Genomic DNA, 19,471 nt, shown 5'->3' on the forward strand with positions numbered 1-19,471 from the left:
CAGACAACAGATACACAGAAACAGACATAATGCTATTATACACTGAAGGAAACTATGACGCGTCTGTAACTCGATGGAGAACAGAAGAAAGAAGGGGATTCACACAGAAAATGAACCGATGCTTGATGAAACAAGAGAGGATTATTTCCGTCTGAAGCTGTTCGTTTGTCATGTTCTCATGTCCCTGTTATCTTTTTCGTGGATTCAATGGATCTTTGTCCTGTTTTGCACCAACAAGCTTCAAGTTTTAGGAGCAAAGGGAAAACCGAAGGAAATATATAGACGAGTTTTGTTAAAAAGAAAAGAGAAAAAGAGATGTTCAACTCAGCAACTGGTTTCAAATGTCTTTGAAGCCCATGTACCCAGAACATGAAAGGGAAAATCCAGTTTGAATACAATGAAGTTCATGCAGCAAGAATGTTATAAGAAAAAATAAAGGTGTTACATTACCTAAAATAAATGCTTTTAGCTGCATAACTGCATGTGTAACAAGCTAAAAACAAAATATCAATATGAAAATATAGCCCATTATTTTTGAGACGGCCAGCATTTAAATATGGAATCTGCAAAAAAAAACAAACAAAAAAAAAAAAACTAATCAGGAGTGAATCGATCACTAAAGCAAATACTGACTGAGGTTAGATTTTCAAAGTTATCATGTAGACAACGGGACAGGGATTAGCCTGGAAATACATGCATTTCCTCCATATTTTCTTTTTTCCTGGTTATGTAGAAGAAGAAACCCAACATTAACTCCATACCTCTCCAGACGGGACAGGTAACTTGGAAGCAGCTAAGGTCTCTCTATTGCAGTGCATGTCTAACAATGCCATTAAACCATAGCGCCTTCAGTTGGAAAATAAATCACTTTGTCTTTTTTGAAGAGGCACATTTATGTTGCCAAGACAGATTCAGTTGTCTATCAAGGCAAGACAAATTTATTTGAATAGCACATTTCACAGTACAAGGACATCGCATAGTGCTTTACATGATTAAAACATAGGAAAATAAAAACGGAATAAAAGCAATTTGGAATAAAATGTAGAAAAATGGAAACAAAATAAAACATGGGAAAATGGAAACTAAAAGCAAATATTATGGATTAAAAAAAACTGTTGGACTACAAACAAACTAATGATGTTTCAGTGAACAGTTTAACTGGAACAGTTAAAGGCAATCCTAAACAATTTTTTTTAACCTTGATTTAAAAGGAACTCAGGCTTTCAGCACTTTTACAGTTTTCTGGAAGTTTGTTTCAGATAACTTACATGGAGCATAGAAACTGAATGCTGATTCTCCATGTTTGGTTCTAGTAAGCAGAGTAGATTTGAGCCAGAAGACCTGAGTGGTCTGGAGGGTTGATACACTGATAACAAGTCTGTGATGTATTTAGGTGCTAAGCCATTCAGTAAAGTCTATTTTCTGAGATACAGGGAGCCAGTGTAAGGACTTTAGAACTGGGGTTATGTGCTCTACTTTCTTAGTCTTAGTGAGGACGCAGGCAGCAGCGTTCTGGATCAGACATTAGTCCTTTAATCTTGGAAATGTTCTTCAGAAGACAGAGGGCCTATTTTGTAATAGTCTTTAGATGCTTTTGGAGGGTCGGGTAAGAGTCCATCAGTACAGATTTTGGGCTTGATCAGTGGTTACTATCTGAAGTAACTGAAGCTGTGTGCTAACTTTTGATCACTTCTCTATTGGTTCATAAATAATTACTTCAGTTTTATTTTTATTCAAGTGGAGAACATTTTGGCACATCCATGCATGGATTTCTTCTAAGCATTTACTCAGTGCTTGAATGGGTGACATGGTGATGTAGAGCTGTGTGTCGTCTGCATAGTTATGGTAGCTAATGTTGTTTTTAATGACCTGAGCAAGAGGGAGCATGTAGATATTGAATAGGAGGGGACCCAGGATAGGCCCCTGGGGAACCCCATGTGTGATTATTGTGATATCTGATGTAAAGTTACCTACTGACACAAAAAGTCCTTGTCCTTTTAATAGGATTTAAACCAGTTGAGTGCTGTACCAGAAAGGTCGACCCAGTTCTCCAGGCGTTCTAACAGAATAGAGTGTTCGACAGTATCAAATGCTGCACTGAGGTCCAATAATACCAGCACTGTTGTTCTTCCACAATCTGCATTTATATGGATGTCATTAAACACCTTGATAAGGGCGGTCTCTGTACTGTGGTGAGTACGGAAACCTGACAAACCTGTCAAAGCGGCTGGTCATTGTTAAGAAGGTGTTTAATTGTTGAAACACAGCTTTTTCAATACCATTACTGATAAAGGGGAGGTTTGAGATGGGCCTGTAGTTCTGGAGTAGTAATTTGCCTAAATTGCTCTTTTTCCAACAGGGGTTTGATAATTGCTGTTTTTAGAAACTGGGGGAAAACACCTGACAGAAGGGAAGCGTTTATTACCTGAGTCAAATCAGACATTATGACAGGCAAAACTTCATCAGGACAAATTTAGAAACCCTCCTGGTTTTTCTGTCCCTTAGACAGGGAGAGGCATTGTTTCATTGTGCCCGATGTATTAGTAAACCTCTAAACTTAACATGTTTTGAGCCATGTTAATTCAGTAAAGTTTGCACGTGAGTTTAAAATCAAATCAAACAATCAGACCTTTTAGAACAAATGTCACACTGCTTAAATAGGTTAACCTGCTGTCTATTTACACCCAGAATAAATGCAGATTTAATTAATTTAAAACTCTATTTATCCATAGGAAGTGGAAACAAAAAGAACTCCTGTTAAAAGTGTTTTCATTTAGGAAATGACAAACATTATTTTAAAGGGAACTATATATAATAAAAAATTAAAGAGCTGCAAAACACCCTTAAACTATTTTGTTGAAGCACCTCGTGAATTTTGTTTAGCACTCAGTGTTTTGGGCAGGACTCTCTCAGCATCCTCTGGCAATCGTTCTCCAAATGTATCAGATTGTCCACAGCATCATCCCAAGACTTGGATGTATGCTTGGACTCACTGTGATGCTGACAGACGAAACCCCTCTATCTTCAAACCTGAAACTCTTGGATCAGAAATCACTTGTATTTTGATGCGTTTATAATATCATCCACCTTGACAAAACAAAAAAAACTAATCTGAACAAAAGGAACCCCAGATTACAACGATTCATCCGTGTTTTACTGAGGAAATGGGGTTCACTTAGCGGTGAGTGGGGTTGTTTTTGTTCCAAACTTTACTTAACTTCTAACCCTTAATTTAAGCTTGCTCTGATGAGACCATAATACATACATCCACAAGGTTTTGGGAGATTTTAGGGCGGCTTGGTTGTTTTATGCGCAATAAAAAAAGTTTCTGTTTTGCTTCTAAATCCAGAAACATGGGGAATAAAGAAGACGTTCTTTATTACAGGAGTTCCCCATGCCTTTTGGGAGCCTTTCTTTTAATCAACTTTAAAGAAATGTTTTTATGTAACCCCACATTTTCTGCATATATTGACATATGTTTACTATTTCATGGTACAAATAAAACGATGTGGATTGTTTTGCCTTCTTTTTCTTACTGTTACCTTTGTACAATGAGCTCCTATAAATCTTTCTTGGTTACTCTGCACTTTGTCTAAAAGATCCAACGGGGTAAATGTCAGAAAATCCCACTAGGAGAGGTTGCATTTTATTTTTGGTGATTAAGACTTATAATAACCGATGGCAGGTATGAAAACTTAATGCTGAACTTAAATTCAGTGCAAAGGTTGCCACAGCTAAGTTTTGATTTGATTAGAGGCACACTTATGTTATGGCAGCTTTTACATATTTAAAAAAAAATTCCTCACCGATTTCTTTGCTCTTCAGTTAAATTCTACTGGATATGTGACACATTATTGGTGGGAAATATCTTGAAACAATTTATCAAGGTCTGGTTTTTAATGTTGGAAAAACCTGCCTTTTTAACAGGGGCGTGGAAGCTTAAGGGAGAGACACTGTATTTGAACATTAAAATTAATTTTACGTTTCCCTAAACTTCCCTGGTTTGTGTCAATGTGCAGGCATATGTTGAAATATATGTAGTTCTTAAAAAAAACATTAGGAGCAAAATGTCCATCAACAAGACGGATACTGTAAAGAAGGTTAAAATAAAGAGTCACCATTTATCTAAAGGCTGTTCTCCCACATTCCCGCCTTCCTTTAAAGGTTTTGGGTTTGTTTGACTCTCTCAAATTGACTGCACAAACATATATATATATATATATATATATATATATATATATATATATATATATATATATATATATATATATATATATATATATATATATATATATATATATATATATATATATTGAAAACTTTAAAAGGGATTAAAAGTTGAAAAGTTTGCTCAGACCTTCTCTAGAGAAATGATCACACAACCAGTATTTGTACTTATCTAATCCATTTTGAAAAAAGATGAATTGTTAATGCTAAGCAACTCATCACATACTGCTGAAATAAACAAAAACAAAGAAGGAAAAAAGCTGGGTGAAACAAGAACGGGAAAATTAAGAAATGAAGAAAATTGACATCAAACTATTTCTTTTTTTTTTTGCTTTTTTTTTTGCTTTTTCAAACTATTTCTAAACAGCATGTTCAAGTTTTCCCAAAGGTCTTGATAAAAGTAGTCTGGATATGCATGTTGTACTTTAGAGCAGTTTGGACCACAAAACAGAGCTCTTCAGAACTGAAAGTCATACATTTCACGGCCAGTGAAACAGGTGACTTTAGGATGTCGTGTTCTGGAGGTTCATTATCATACAAAACGGACCAAAGAGTTTGCGGTTGAGCCTTGAAAATAAAGAACCAGAGGTATTTGTTGATGAAAATAGATCCCAGTTGGTGTGGAGATGGAACATGCATCAAGTCATGTAACAAACATTTACACTGGGGTTGACTGGAAATATTAAGGTCGTAAAAATTTTCTTAAAAACCTAAAATAAAAAGTGGTGTATCATGTAAATAATGTTTACACGAGTTATTATTCAGATTGCTTAAATGACAGGCCTGTCAAAGACTCATCAAACAGGTTTCATTTTGAAACCAACAGACTTTCCTCCAATGAGGCATCATAAAGTTGAAAGATGTTTATCTTTATAAGGCACCATCAATGCTAACATCTCAACGGCACAAAACCATCCACAAAAGCTGCCGAAAGGTCGGCTTCATGATTGAGGACCTTAATTACAGTCGCCCTGTGTACTGGTTGCATTTATGGCTACGTTTGTTGCTGTAACGGCTGGCAGATAAACTGTTGTTTTACTCTACCGCTTCAAACATTCACCTTTGAGCTCCAAACCACTGATTTCCATGCCAGGTTATGAGAGCAGCAACAACAAGACTTGAAAGAGCACCGACAGACCAAGAAATAGAAGGAGATAAAAAAAAGGGTATCAATTAACACACAGTCTTTACTTAGCCGCATTGCTAATATCTTTAACATAACATTTTTACGTTAACCTCTTGCTCATCTAGGACTCTTCGATATTCTCTAAAATGCTTTCTGAGGCCCCTGAATTTGATAAATGCCACAAAAACATCCTAACAAACGTGAATAAGTGGCCCTGTAACTCAATTACAGAGCTATTTTCGCAATAGGTCGGTCATTAACAGCCATCAAACCATAACCTTTCTCAGGCATCAAATCACAGTAAAGAGAAAACTAAAGCCTTTTGGGTTTAAACCAAACTAAATATCGATTTAGATCACGTAGAGGACTGACATGCACAGTGCAGTAGAAACCTGAAGGAGTTCAGACAACTTGGCAATGACCGCTTGGTGTAACACAGCTGCACACAGCCACATGACGATAAATATCGATCATGCATAAGTGTTGCACGCTGTAGCTCATAACCTGTCATTGCTTTAAATCTAAATAAAGACCACAAGTGTTGGAGAGAGGGTGAAAAAAGGGCAGAGGAAAAGTGATGCAATGCTCTTCAGCTACCTCATCTGGACTATTTTACACAAAACTGATAGAATCTGAGAGCGAGAGGAGGATCTCTCCCTGCACCCCCCTCCACCCCCCTCTCCTCCCCTCACTCCTTTTCTCTCCTCTATCATTCTCACTCCTGTGATCGAGGTAATGAATGTGTGTGTCTGTTTCAGCTCCTATTAATAGGACAGTGCGTGGCTAGAAGTGTCCAAGCCAGAGAAAGATGAGATCTGTTACTCTCCCACTTTCCCCACTCTCACACATGCAGAATGAAAACAGAGCAGCAGAGTGGCCAGATGTAGCAGAGGTGGGGGTGGGGGGGTTGGGCTACGGAAAGTGGAAAAAAAGGTGAGCAGAGGTCAAACACAAAGCTAACACGAGAGCTTCAAACGGCACGCTGATGGATTTATTACCCGCACAATGCGGCCGACGGTCCGCAGAAATTCCTAACAGCGTGGGGTGAAACGCTGGAGCCCAACGTAATGCAGTTGCAAAGACAAACAGAGCGACGCGGCTGTCAAACACTCGGACTCGACTAGGTTACAGAGACTAATCCTACCTCTTGAGTTGGTAGCCAGGTCGGCCACTTTCTGGAAAGCATCCAGGAAGACGGTCACAGCCACCGCTGTCGCCCTAAGACAGAGAACAGATTACATTACTTTCCTCACACTAGAACTGAGAAGGGACAATCAATGGACTGTCCAATTCAGTCAAAGCATTGACTTAGAACTGATTTGGACTGGATCAGGGTTTTTGGATCCAAGTTGGACTATATAATCAAATTGTACTGAAATTAACTGGATTGATTTGTACAGAATATGGACCGAATTAGATGCTACTAGGTGGACTTGAATTGGGCCTGGTTGTTTTGTAAATGACATTGGCGTGCCTCAGGTCACGCACAACATCTCAGTCTAGTTTATGTCCCGACACTGACCAGGCCACTTCAAGACCTTCATTTCGGGTTTGTTTATAGCCATTAAAAGGTAGACTCTGTGTGCTTTGGATCATCGTCCTTCTGAAAAACTAAACTGAGTTTGAGCTTAAGGTCACAAACCGAAGGCTGGAGATTCTCTGCTAAAGGGCAGAACTCATGGTTCCATCAATTACGACAAGTAGTCCAGGCTGTGAAGAAGCAAAGCTGTCCCAGACCATCACACTACTTGACTGTGAATATGATGTGGTTCTGGTAAGCTGTTGATGTAACAGAACCTTTCAAAGAAAGTCCCACTTTGGTCACATCAGTCCACAGATCAGTTTGCACTAAAGTCTTAAGGATACTGTCTGATATAAGTTGAGCCAATGTGCTCTTTTTAGTAGACTGATTTTTACCTTAGAGCTCCGTCATAGACACCATGTTTCCTACCCTCTTATTGTTGAAAGATTTTAATTCAACCAAGAACCACATAGATATTAACCATATTAAGAAAACGAGATATGTCGTTTTTAAAAATAGAACAATGTATTAGGAGTTTAAAAAATAAATTTATTTTTATTAGAATGTGAAATATTTAGACTTCACAAAGCTGGTGGTTAAAAGTTTTATTGATTTCAAACACTCTCCCGACACATGGGATACAAATTCTGGCATGGATAAGTCGTTTGGCACAATGACACCTGTCGCCTGTGCTATCCTAGCGCAGCAGGTCTTGGTGATATCACAGTAAATTGGGTAAAAGTCTGGACTATTTCTGCCCTGTGATGGACTGGCGACCTGTCCAGGTTATACCCCGCCTCTCGCCCATTGACAGCTGGAGATAGACACCGGCACCTCTCACGAACCCAGCAGGGATAAGTGTGTTAGAAAATGGATGGATGGACGGATGGTCTGGGCTATTTCTTTTGCCTTGCCATCAGGATCTGTGCCAACTGGCGCCAGAAAATGCTATTATTGGGCATTCTTCGTCTGGAAACAGATGCAAACAACCTTTTACGGGCGCAGCCATGATGAACTCGTTGAACTCGCACAGCTGACAATACAGCGATCTGATTGGCTGAGCAGCAAAAATCTAATCACGTGACCTTTTGGACCGGAGCGCAACAGTTTAGATTTTTTTATCGGCTATAACTTATTAATGTGCAAGTGAAAACGTGGGAACATTGGTGTTTTGAGATCACTGCTATGTGTAGCAACTTATCCCGGTGGAAGAAAGTTGCCCCCTGACGGTTCATACGAAAAGTCATCCTACTGATTCTGGCCCACGGCCTATTAGACGTGTCTTTGCAACAGGTTTTAAAACTGATAGCAGTCAATGTCTTTGTTTCTTGTCTGTTCTTGACTTTCTTTACATCAGGGGCATCATGTGTTGTGCTTTGAGCTCTTTTCGCCGACCTCACGTAATCTGGCCTGGGTGTGGCGAGTGAGCTTTAACCAAGAGAATGTGGTTAATCATAGGTAATTGATGATTTGACAAGGAGGAAATTATATTTTCACACAGGGTCAGGTTAAATTGGATTCCTTTTCGTGCCCCTGATAAAAGCCTATATAAAAAGCAGTTTTTTGTACCTGCTCAGGTTATCTTTAATATTGTTTTTAATATTAATATCTAAACATTTTAAGGGGGCAAACAGTATCACGCAATATCCACTTCTTTAGCCCTTAAATACTTTTGTTGTGTGCTAGGAGTCTCTAGGAGTGCAGAAAAGCTGAATGTAGTCTGTCTAGGTGATGTGTAGATATACAGTATTTGTTCTTTTTGGGTCATCTCTTTAAAAAAAAAAAAAAACTTTCAGTTTTCTCTGTTAGGAATTTGAATGAATACTTCACAGTATTTGCTGCACAGCTGCTAAACAAGGTTATGAATTTCTGGGATACCAACTTCACAAATCTGCCATTTTTTTTATATACATTTTGTAGTCCAAGCTGAAGGATGCCAAAGCAACAAGTGGATAAGTCATCCATTGTTTAGTACACCATATCCAAAAAATAACATGCAAGATTTGACATGGCACGAGAGTCCCACAGTGAAACGAGACCTGCAACAACATGGAGTCATTGATGAGGGTGAAGGGAGCTCAAGGACAGGGTAAGTCGTTACAATATCTGACATTTGTTCTGTTTCAAAATGAGGAAACACCGAAAGCGCTTGGCTCGCAGGTTCTGAGTCCTGTGCGGATCAAATTTCATTCTGATGGTAATAATTTGATGATTAAGGTTTAAGTTTTAATTTGCTGACAAAGTCTTAGTGAATGTACTGTATGGGAGAGAGGAGCAGGGCTGTAAACTAACTTTTCAAGAATGAAGAGTCTTTATTGTTGTTATGTAATCATAATGAAATCTTGGTGAGACACTCACCAAAAATGTAAAACCCTCAGAAGAAATAAAATGTATTAAATATCTCAACAACCTGTTTGACCCTGTGTGACCAAAAATAAAAAAATTAGGAAATCTGTAAGAGAGTAAGTACTTTTTCACAGCGCTGCCTGTAAATAATGAACATGAGAACCGACGAATACAAATCCAGAGCCGTTTTCATGACAAAAAAGGTATAGAGATAAATACGTTTGGATTTCTGTCAACAGCAGCAATTAGTGTAAAAATATACACATCTATTCTCCATTGGACATCTCAGTCGAGATAAAATCGTAAACATTAAGAGTGATGTTTTCCCAACTGAACAACATGTACTGTATTACACGTGTTTTAATTACAGGTTGAGCATGCCCTGCTGAGTGAAGAATGCCTATGTAATTACAGTGAGTTTGCCTCACTTCCAGGTCAGTGGAGGGATCATTGTGGCATCAGCCCTGTTGAGTCCCGCATTGAAAAAAAAGGGCTTAAAGTGATTGGCAAACTTTCCATCATCCTACCATTATTTAGTAAATGAGAAAAGACTGAACACACACAGGGACAGAAGAGAGAACCAAGTCTGGTTATTCAAATAAATCAGTGAACAACTGGTGCTAGGTCTCTTTTTTTTTGCTTTCCATCTTGCTACAATGCCTACCAGTATAGGTACCTGAAAGAGCGGTACCTTTATGCTAGTGGGCGACCGGCTGCTTTTTCGCAATCAACGTATAATTGGTTTGAAAAAACAGCAAACCGTGCAGGATTACGACCACAGGTATGAAGATGAAGGGAGCTTAGTCTGAACGAGGGCACGTGCATGATATCTGATCTCCCCAGTGGGGAGACAAGGCCACTTGTATGTGATGCATACCACGCAAAGTAACACAATTGTCAGGAATTTTTCCAAAGTTTGTTCATCCAGACAGGCTCTTTTGTTCTAAAGGCTGAGTGGGTAATTTGCAAACACTTGTTACTCCATGTGCCAACAGAAAACCTCCATGAACGAGCTGGGAATTTCCATCAACATCACATTTAGGTATCTCCATCACAGCAACAAATATGAGACTAGGGTAAGGGTGAAATGCTGATGAGACTGAAGGGTTACCTGAATATTTCATTTATCTGGAAGATTTCTTTCTTTCTTTCTTTTTTTTTACAACAGAATGATTGAGGTGATTTTGAGCTTGTGTTGTCTGAACATGCTAGAAAAGATTTCTGTTTGATTGGAGGAACTGGTTCAGGTTATCACGGAGCAATCGTTCAGGAGCTGGAACTCACTGAAAGGGTTGGGTTAGCCTTTATAGTCTTCCACACTGGTCTAACACTGTGTTGCTTGACAAGCGGCGTTTTGTGGGAGAGCTGACCAGAACAACCACGGGGGTGTGTGTGTGCTACAAATGGAAAAAGAAATATACGCACAGGCACACATGGATGCCGTTCTATTTAAAGCCCCGTACTGGTACCAAAACAGCCTCTGATATCTGGCTTCACTTATTCATTACTTGCACTCACCGCTCTATGGATCATATTTTTTCAGGCGCTTGGGAGCCGAATCGCGTTCGCCAAAGATTAAATCATTAACTGAAAGTGGATTTGCGTGATAAGTGGTTTAAAGCCTGCTTTTACAAAACCTGGCTGCAAAACATCACGGTACAATAACTGACCTCTGCTAATACTTGCCAAAGTCATATGATTTCATTTATTTCATTCACATCTGACTCGTTCAGCTGGGGCTGAACAAACAGCTACATTTGTTCCTTATTTTTCCTCACAAATAAATGAATACCAGGTTAGGCAGGCAGACATTCCAGGTCCTAGTTTCAGCTCTGATACAGGTGGCTGTTAGGACAGTTTTAGCCTAGCTAAAGTTTTTGAACTTTTTCACAATTGAGACAACACATTTCAATGCATTTCTTTAGGATTCTACGGTAGGGCAACGGAAGGCCCTTCAAACGTGTGAGGTGGAAGAAAACAGACGCATGCTTTTGATTACAAGTACAAATTTGAACCAATAAGGCATGTGTGTTCAGACCAACTGAGCCAGTACTTTGTAGAGCCACCTATCGCAGGCATTACAGCAACAAGTCTTTTTGGGGGTATGTCTTTTGCAGCTTTGCACATCGAGACTAAAATCGTTGCCTATTATTTCCAAAGCAGCTCAAGCTCAGTGAGTATTGATGCAGAGTGAAAAGAACAACAACACAAGATATATGTGGGAGCTGCAGGTCTGTAAAAACTCTAACCACCAATCACTGCTCTTCGTGCCGAAGGGCAGCGATTTGTCAGTTTTGGTCCTGCTCTCACCTCCGCCTGTCCCTCAAGTTCCTCATCTATTGGTTGTCCCACATGCCAGTTATTCACACGCACTCACGTAAGGGTAGTGTGCGTACTCGTTCCTTGTTAGTTTCCGCTTGCTGCGCATGCATGCACACTTCAACTGATTATGTATTTGGTTAGGATAGCGGCTAGGTTAGCAGTTAGCTTAGTGGTTAGCCGTTTATTGTAGCTCTGCTACTCTCACTGTCACTCTATGCTTTGAACATGGCTGAGAGTCACAAGAAGCGAACCGTATTCATGTTGATGAGAAGAAGAGGAAGGCCTCATTAGAAAGAAAGAAATAAGACCAGAGTGGATTTGGGAGATTTTTTCCACACGATCCCCCTGAAGAGTGGAAGAGTAAAGTAAGACGGTCTTGCGTCTGCACAGTTATTCAGAAAGGGACTTGGGGAAACTTCTGGAAAAACCGACAACCCGAGCTTTAAAGCTGATCAGCTTCCCGTCCCTGCTGAAGAAAAGCATTCTCACAGCATGATGCTGCCACAGCCATGTGTCGCAATAGGTATGTTGTGTTCAGGGTTAAGTTTAATTACACTACCTTAGTGTTTTTCATGCAGGCCATGAAGTTCAGTTTTGGTGCCATCTGACAAAGCTTAATTTTCAACGTATTATGACTGACTTGTTACCATTCTTCCATAAAGGCTAGATTTGTCGATTGCACAACCAATAGGATTCCTGTCTACAGATTCTCCCACCTGAGCTATGGCTCAGTTTGCAACTCCTCCTGAGTCACCATGCCCTTCAATGGCTTCTTCATTGATGTATGTATGCCAGTCTCAAACTGAAATCCTAAAAGTCCTGCAATGTTTAGATGCGTCCCTTGCCCTACACACTTGGATCAAATGTTGACTCACTAGCATGCAGTCTAACTCTACAGAGCTCTGCTAATGTGTTGAAGCAGAGACGCATCTGAAAGTTGAGAGACAGGTGCCTCGAGGACTTGCATTTGAGACCACTGATTTATGCTTTTCTTGCCAGGAATGCCAGGTAAGGTGAAACAGCATGTGTGTCTTGGTAAGAATTTGAGCCATGGTTTTTCCATTGTAGGATAATTGATTTTAGCGCTGTGTGAAACGTTCACAGCACTGGATATTGATTTTTAACCTAACTCTGCTTGTGAATGTATCCCTGACATGTCTGGTGTGTTCTTGGGACTTTATAATCCTGTTAATGTCTTCTAGCAAACCTCTGATGCCTTCACAGGACAGCTCTGCTATTAATGAGTGTAAATGACACACAAGTGAACTGTTAGCTACTAAATATGAGCTTTCTGAAGACAACTGGTTGCACTGAATTTGAATTAGGAGCATCAGAACAAAGCCAGTTTGTGCCACCAGGGATTAGCACACCAAGGCTCCCACCCCTCATCTGCCACCCAGCTTGCATTGCACCGGAAAAAGTTGGATTGCCCCTCTAGGTCAGGGGTCACTCTCTGTTACAAGAGGAGGAGTTTAAGTATCTTGGTGTCTTGTTCACAAGTGATGGTAGGACGGAGTGAGACATGGACAGACGGACTGGGGCTTCTTCTGTACAAATGCTCCAGTCTGTTGCAGTAAATAAGGAGCTGAACTAAAAAGCAAAGCTGTGTATGTTCAAACCCTTGTGCCCAAAAAAACAAGATCTGGTATTTAAGCAGCCAAAATGAGCTTCCTTCAGAGGCTGGCTAGGCTCAGCCTTAGAGATAAGGATTGAGGTGAAGAGCTCTGGTATCCGGGGGAGGTCAAAGTAAAGATGCTGCTCCTCCGCATCGAAAGCGGTCAGTTGAGGGGGTTTGGGCATCTGATCAAGATGCCTCCCTTTGGGGTTTTAGGCATTGACATTATATACGTAGACGCCTGAATACCTGCTGGAGCCCATCCTGCGTCTCCGCCATATTGGATGGGTGAAAACGCGGGGGGAGCAACATTGCCCGTGTTTTCTGCAGATTGCGGTTGGAATAATCAGCGATAACTACTCAAAGTAGATCACATGGTGCAGATCACAATTTTGGGCTGAGATTGGTTAGAAAGGTGTGTTTTTACTCGGTAAGACCATTGCAGAAATCCAACAGATGGACTATCATGTCATGCTTACTGATTTAGTATCACTATTTCACAAACTAAGGCTGAATCACATCGCCAAATTAAGTACCCTGGAGTTACACAGTGCAAAACAATTTTTCTTCAAAGGTCTGAAGCTCCGGCCCTAGTTGAAAGAACAATAGTGCAAGACACTGGAATGACTGGGACAATTTAAATAACCCTTGTCCAGGTCTGTATGCACAGCATGCAAAAATATGAAGAAATAATTGTTGGTGTGTAGAGAAGGCTCAGGATTGTACGTGTGTGAGAGTGAAACTAATTTAAATGAATAATCCGACTTGTTTTTTTATTAAAATATAAAATGTATTAATCTATACATTTATTTGTTTCTAATACAACATGTCTCTTTGTTTAAGAGCATGAAACAAAGTATTTCAGCATAAAAACATGCATTTATTTAAATATTTAATATTATGCCCTACCACATGTCTGTCTGTTAAATACGTGATTTCATACTGAAATCACGTATTTATACATTATTATGCCATATGTCCACCTGTTAAAGAGCATTGATTTATGAAATACGTCTTTTCAAACAATGTATTTCAGCATTAAAACATGTTTTAATGTGTGACATCGGCCTGTATCTTAACCACATCTCTGCCATTTGTAACAAACCAAACCGTGTCAAAATTGGGTAGAAATTCAGGGAGTTCTGATTGATTTTCGTTGAGCAAACGAAATAAATGCAATGGAGGCACGTGAGAGACCCATCCAAGATGGCGGCCGTGCTGAAACTTCAGCTCCAGTAGGCAGTGCCAGTCCTGCCTATCTATGATTTTACGGGCACGTTCCACACGGAGGAGACCCCCGGCCCATTACTCGCCGGAAGGGCTACAAATACCGTCTGATAGTCCTCAGAATAAGCTGGAGGATGTGGCTGAGGAGGGGGATGTCTGAGTTTCTCTCCTGGACCAGTTGCTCTGCGACCCTAACTCCGATAAGCAGAAGACAATGAATGAATGAATGGATGGGTATCAGAGCAAAAAGCCCAGTATAGATTGTTTACAGCATAACCCGCCTAAAAAAAAACTGTGGTTTGTGGTTGCTGCGTGACAAAATGTCAAATCGCCCAAGGAGTGTGAATGCCTTTCTAAGGCACTGCAGGTACTATTAGAGTTTAAGCTTTGAGCCGTACTCCAACAAGAACCTGACTGCTCAAACTCCTGCTATAAGTCAAGACAAATGACTTTAACATATCTATTCCACAGGGCCTTGGCCAGGCCAATCTGCACTCCCCATAGAGAAACCCACAGTACAGCAGAGTGCTCTTTACGACAATGATACATCGAGTCCTGCTGCTCTCATCTATTCTTAGACAAGCTGAAGCTGGAATGTGAATCTAGTAAATGTGACTCATAGAAAGAGGTGGCGTTGGCTGGACGTATTTCAGATACATAATATGCAGGACTTAGAGTAAATACCAAGCGTTTAACGTATCCTCGTACAGTGTTTATCATTAGTAAACTTGCACTATCCACCTGTCTAGGAACCCCTCCTAAAGTCCACATCAGTTCAGAATCATCACCATTTAAATACGCCTTTAGCTTTTCAGCACTTTGTCAAATGTTAGCTCAGCTCTGATATAACTGCAGAAACCATAGTGAAAATGCAATACTGACAGATTTACAGAGAAATGATCTAATATCAAAGCAAGTGTCAGTGGTGCTTTGATATTAGTGTTTTCATTACCAGAAAACACGACGATTCTTTTCAGAGAAAATAGAACCCCACCAAAGTGTCCCAACGCTGTAATTGGCTGATATTCTGGCTGCTTTGCAAGGGTGAGCAGAGGGGCTTAATTACAGAGTCGACTGCCTTTGGCGGCATTACAGCCCGGGACATGTGCTCCGACCACAACTAGCTGGTAACTTGTCCCGACCAAGATGAGAAGGTGGGCGTGTTTATGTTTTACCGAATGCATGTGTTAGTTGCCCAAAATAGTCAGATTACAGGGGTCTGTCGGTTGGGGGGGTATGGGCAAAACTGGAGAGTGTAAAAGGTCATTTTTCTGCAAAGGGATCTAAAGACTGACAGAAAGGCTCTTCCAATAAGGTCCCCGCAGTCGCGTGTTCTAAAGGAAGCCAAATGTTTACACGCAGCCTAACGTCACAAGCACCGCTCTGTTGGGAGCAGGCTGGTGGCTGTAGCTTACCTGGAAAAGTCCCGTCTGGTCTAAATATACAGCAGAGTATTCATCTTTCTATGAATGACCTTCAGTGGAAAGCAGGAAGTGAACATTTGTGAAAGTGCTCATTGAGTGATTCTGGTAGAACACAAAGTGCTGTGAAATACAATGGTTTCTACTGCTCTCACCCAATGTGTGTGTGTGTGTGTGTGTGTGTGTGTGTGTGTGTGGAGATGCATTTATAAAACAAATTGCAGTATTGTTGTTAATGGGGTTGGATTGCCATTGTTTTTTTAGTTGAGCCATAATGTACTAGATCCACAATGTTAACAAATGTCTGCAGTGAAAAGTTTGAAGCAGGAGTGTGTACCTATTCATTTAATGGAAACGGGAAATCTACATGAATTCAACAAAGCTCATCTTGAACCATTCCTAAGAGAGCTGCATCATAAAGCTGACTATTTCTTCCTCATATACTGTACAGTCTCTTCAAAAAGATTTTTGGAAAGTTTCAGACCTGAAATAATAAAAAAAAAAAAAACCACACACATGTGGACCCATATGACCCAATGAATCAACCGTAGCTACCGACTTACTAGTAGCTGCACATTACTAAACCAAACTTCAACAACCAGTCCTCACCAAACGAGCTCACAAATACTCCTCAGACATTTCGGATGGCTGGGTCACATATTTAACCCCTGAACGATGGAGAGACTGGAACAACATTTCAGCAATAATCGACCTTAATGGTGAGGAAAACAGAACAATGGGACGCCGGGCAGACCCGGGAGATGATTATTATGTCACTGAACCTTTATGCAACTGTCAGTAAGAGTCAGCGCGAGGACGCGCGGACACCTAAACCGCTGGGGAAGTGCCATGCACAGTTAATCAAAGAATAATTCAGACCATGGGATGTCTGTATCTGCGGCCCTTGTTGGACAAAGATCTTTTATTTCATCTGTCATAAGTTGTTTGTCTTCTGACACGTGGCCACTTAAACCCAACTAGGGGCGGCGGCTGCTGTTCAAGGTGAATATGAATAATCTAGCTAGAGGCTACATAAACGTACAATTATTAGAAGATGACTTAAATGAGAGAAAGGTGCTTAAAGATAGAAAGGATACGTGAGAACTCTTGAATAAGCGTTAAAGAACACATTTTTCTGTAATATATTGTAGGTTATTATTACCAGGCCACATGGCTACAGTAAAAACCTATATTAGGTGCAAAACCAGTTGGAAAAATGGGTTTATGGTTAAGAAGCACATGGTACAGCACCAAATGAGTGTCTCTGGACATGCACTATAACATATACTGTATGTCTTTTAGGATTTTAACCCAACACACTAATTGTTTTTACAACCATGGTTCCTTCTGATATTTTGTTCGGGGTTGTATATAATTTCCCTAAATAATATATAGACATTAGCTAATGTAGTCAAACAAGAACCAGGATTGCTGAAATTAGTAGATTTACAAAAATTAATTCGGACTTCCGCTCCAGTTTAATAAAAAAAAAAAAAAAATATATATATATATATATATATATATATATATATATATATATATATATATATATATATATATATATATATATATATATATATATATATATATATATATATATAATTTTTTATTACACTTTTTTTTTGTTTTTTAAATCAGCAATACAAACATACAAACATCTCAAATGTGCACAAAGTCACACACTTACCTGAGCTGTGCCTGCAGTTTTCCAGCCTTGGTGATAAAATCTTCCCAGATAGGGCAGCTGCTCTGTGGGAGCGCAGATAAAAACAGCATGATGCAACTTCACCATCAGGACAGAGTTTCTGTTTCTCACAGTTACGAACATCGGCGGCCCAAAACCCAACAGGCTCAATCCTGACCTCACCTGACTGGCAGGGACCCCAGCCTGGGCTGTCTCAGCAATGCAGCCCTGTAGGTTTTCTTAATACTTGCAATTAGACCCGATTGTTTTGGGACTTTAAAGATTTCAGGGTCCAATTTGTTTGCCAAAACAGAGCAAAATCTAATATTCTAGTACTTCAAAACGGTTCCCAAAAAAAAAACTAGGTTTCAGTTACCTCAATTAAAGCCAGATTTACTCCATATTTTAAAGTAAAAATAGAGATTACCATCATGTCCTCCTTGCGTGTTGGGCTGAAAATGGGTCATGGGCCTCCTTTGGAGCCAATCCAAAGCAATGAGTGCACTATGCTATGTTATAATGAGTCCGGTTCCAGATGCGGCTCTGACTTTTTTTTTTTTCCCTAAAAAAAAAAAAAAAAAAAAAAAAAGGACCGATAGTAGCCGAGGAGCTCTGGAGCCAAACAGTTGCAGAGAAGGAGGCCAAACGAATGAAAAAGAGACGGCCAACGGGTTTGTAAGCACGACGCCTAAAGAAAGCTTACATTTTTGGCACTGCTGTGGCACTGTGCTCGCGCCAGGGGCCTGAGGAATGTCATGTTGTACTGCCGAACGTAACACCCAACAATTAAACCGACCCCCGAATTTCCTCGTGCATTACATCGCCGCTGCGCCTTTTGGTCCGTTTCCAGCGTGGCAATTTCCCCCCACTTTGCAGGTCTCTAATCCGTCATCTGACATTATTTTTATGGAGTCACTTATTAGCCCCCCCACCCCCATTTGGCTTCCTTCCTGTGCTTCCTACCTCTTGTTGACAGACCACACCTTGGAGCAGCTGGGGCCACCAGCAAGAAGGTCACCCCCACCCAACAGGCTGCACCATGTCCTGCAGTCTGAATGTCACATTTATACTTAAATAAAAGCAAAAACAATGGTTAGGTGTCTTTGAGTCTCTGCGCTGTTTCCGCCGGTAGTGGGTCGAACAAAGTGTTTTTCTGATGTTCCTGTGCTGGCTTGTGCAAATAGTAAATTTTATAACCTTTATTTTCATATCTACCTGAGCTGCTAGGAATTACCACTCTACTTTATTGCGTTCGTAGCACAGAGTTTCCAGTCATTACAAATGCAAAGTTATAATGATGACTGTCAAAGCGTGTCATTTAATGCAGCAGTCTGTGCTACAGTTTGGTTCTTCTACAGTGCTTTCAATATAAACCGTACCCTTTGAAATCTGTTTACGACAAAAACCCTTTGTGGATTTTATGAGATATGATGTTATACAGCAATTTACAGACAGTTTAGGTCTGGGCTTTGACTGGGACACTGAACACGCTTTGATCTAAGCCACTTTACTGAAGCTCCAGGTTTATACCTTTCCAGGTTTTCCTGCAAGAAGGTGAACCTCTGCCCCAGTCTCAAGCCTTTTGCCGCCTCTAGCAGGTTGTCTGCCAGGACTACCCTGAGTTTAGCCCAGTCCATCTTCCTACATCTCCACAGCATGACACTGCCAGCACCGTGCTGAAGCTTAATCTGGTGGAGACGGTGTACTATGTCACTTCAGCCCCCCCGATGGTACTAATTTGGATCTGTATCAGATATTTTTCATAGCGTCCGCAGTCTAAACGTTTAATCCGTCTTCTACGCCATCGTCCTGGAGCCACTACACATCCGCAGACTTCTCCACAGCAGCAGCAGTCACGGCTCCACAAACGACCATCGTTAATAGCTGTGCTGTTTTCATCTGATCTTTGTTCTTCTTGTCATGATGCAGTCTTAATACCGTTACCTACCATTACTCAACAACTTCATACTAACACAGAAAC

At 40.4% G+C, this 19,471-nt stretch overlaps 1 protein-coding gene across 7 annotated transcripts in view; it reads right to left on the reverse strand.

The window, feature by feature from the left end:
- The window catches only part of LOC105940370 (protein MTSS 1), a 61,460-nt gene that overhangs the window by 38,695 nt on the left and 3,294 nt on the right, over positions 1 to 19,471 (reverse strand). For all 7 annotated transcript variants that reach the window (XM_036130780.1, XM_021308681.2, XM_021308683.2 and 4 more), the window contains 2 exons: positions 17,494 to 17,555; positions 6,498 to 6,571 (listed from right to left, as the gene is read on the reverse strand). In XM_036130780.1, the coding sequence (XP_035986673.1) occupies positions 6,498 to 6,571; positions 17,494 to 17,555 (136 nt within the window). The remainder of the gene's footprint in view (positions 1 to 6,497; positions 6,572 to 17,493; positions 17,556 to 19,471) is intronic.

This window comes from Fundulus heteroclitus, chromosome 3 (genome assembly GCF_011125445.2).
Source record: "Fundulus heteroclitus isolate FHET01 chromosome 3, MU-UCD_Fhet_4.1, whole genome shotgun sequence".
NCBI classification, from domain to species: domain Eukaryota; kingdom Metazoa; phylum Chordata; class Actinopteri; order Cyprinodontiformes; family Fundulidae; genus Fundulus; species Fundulus heteroclitus.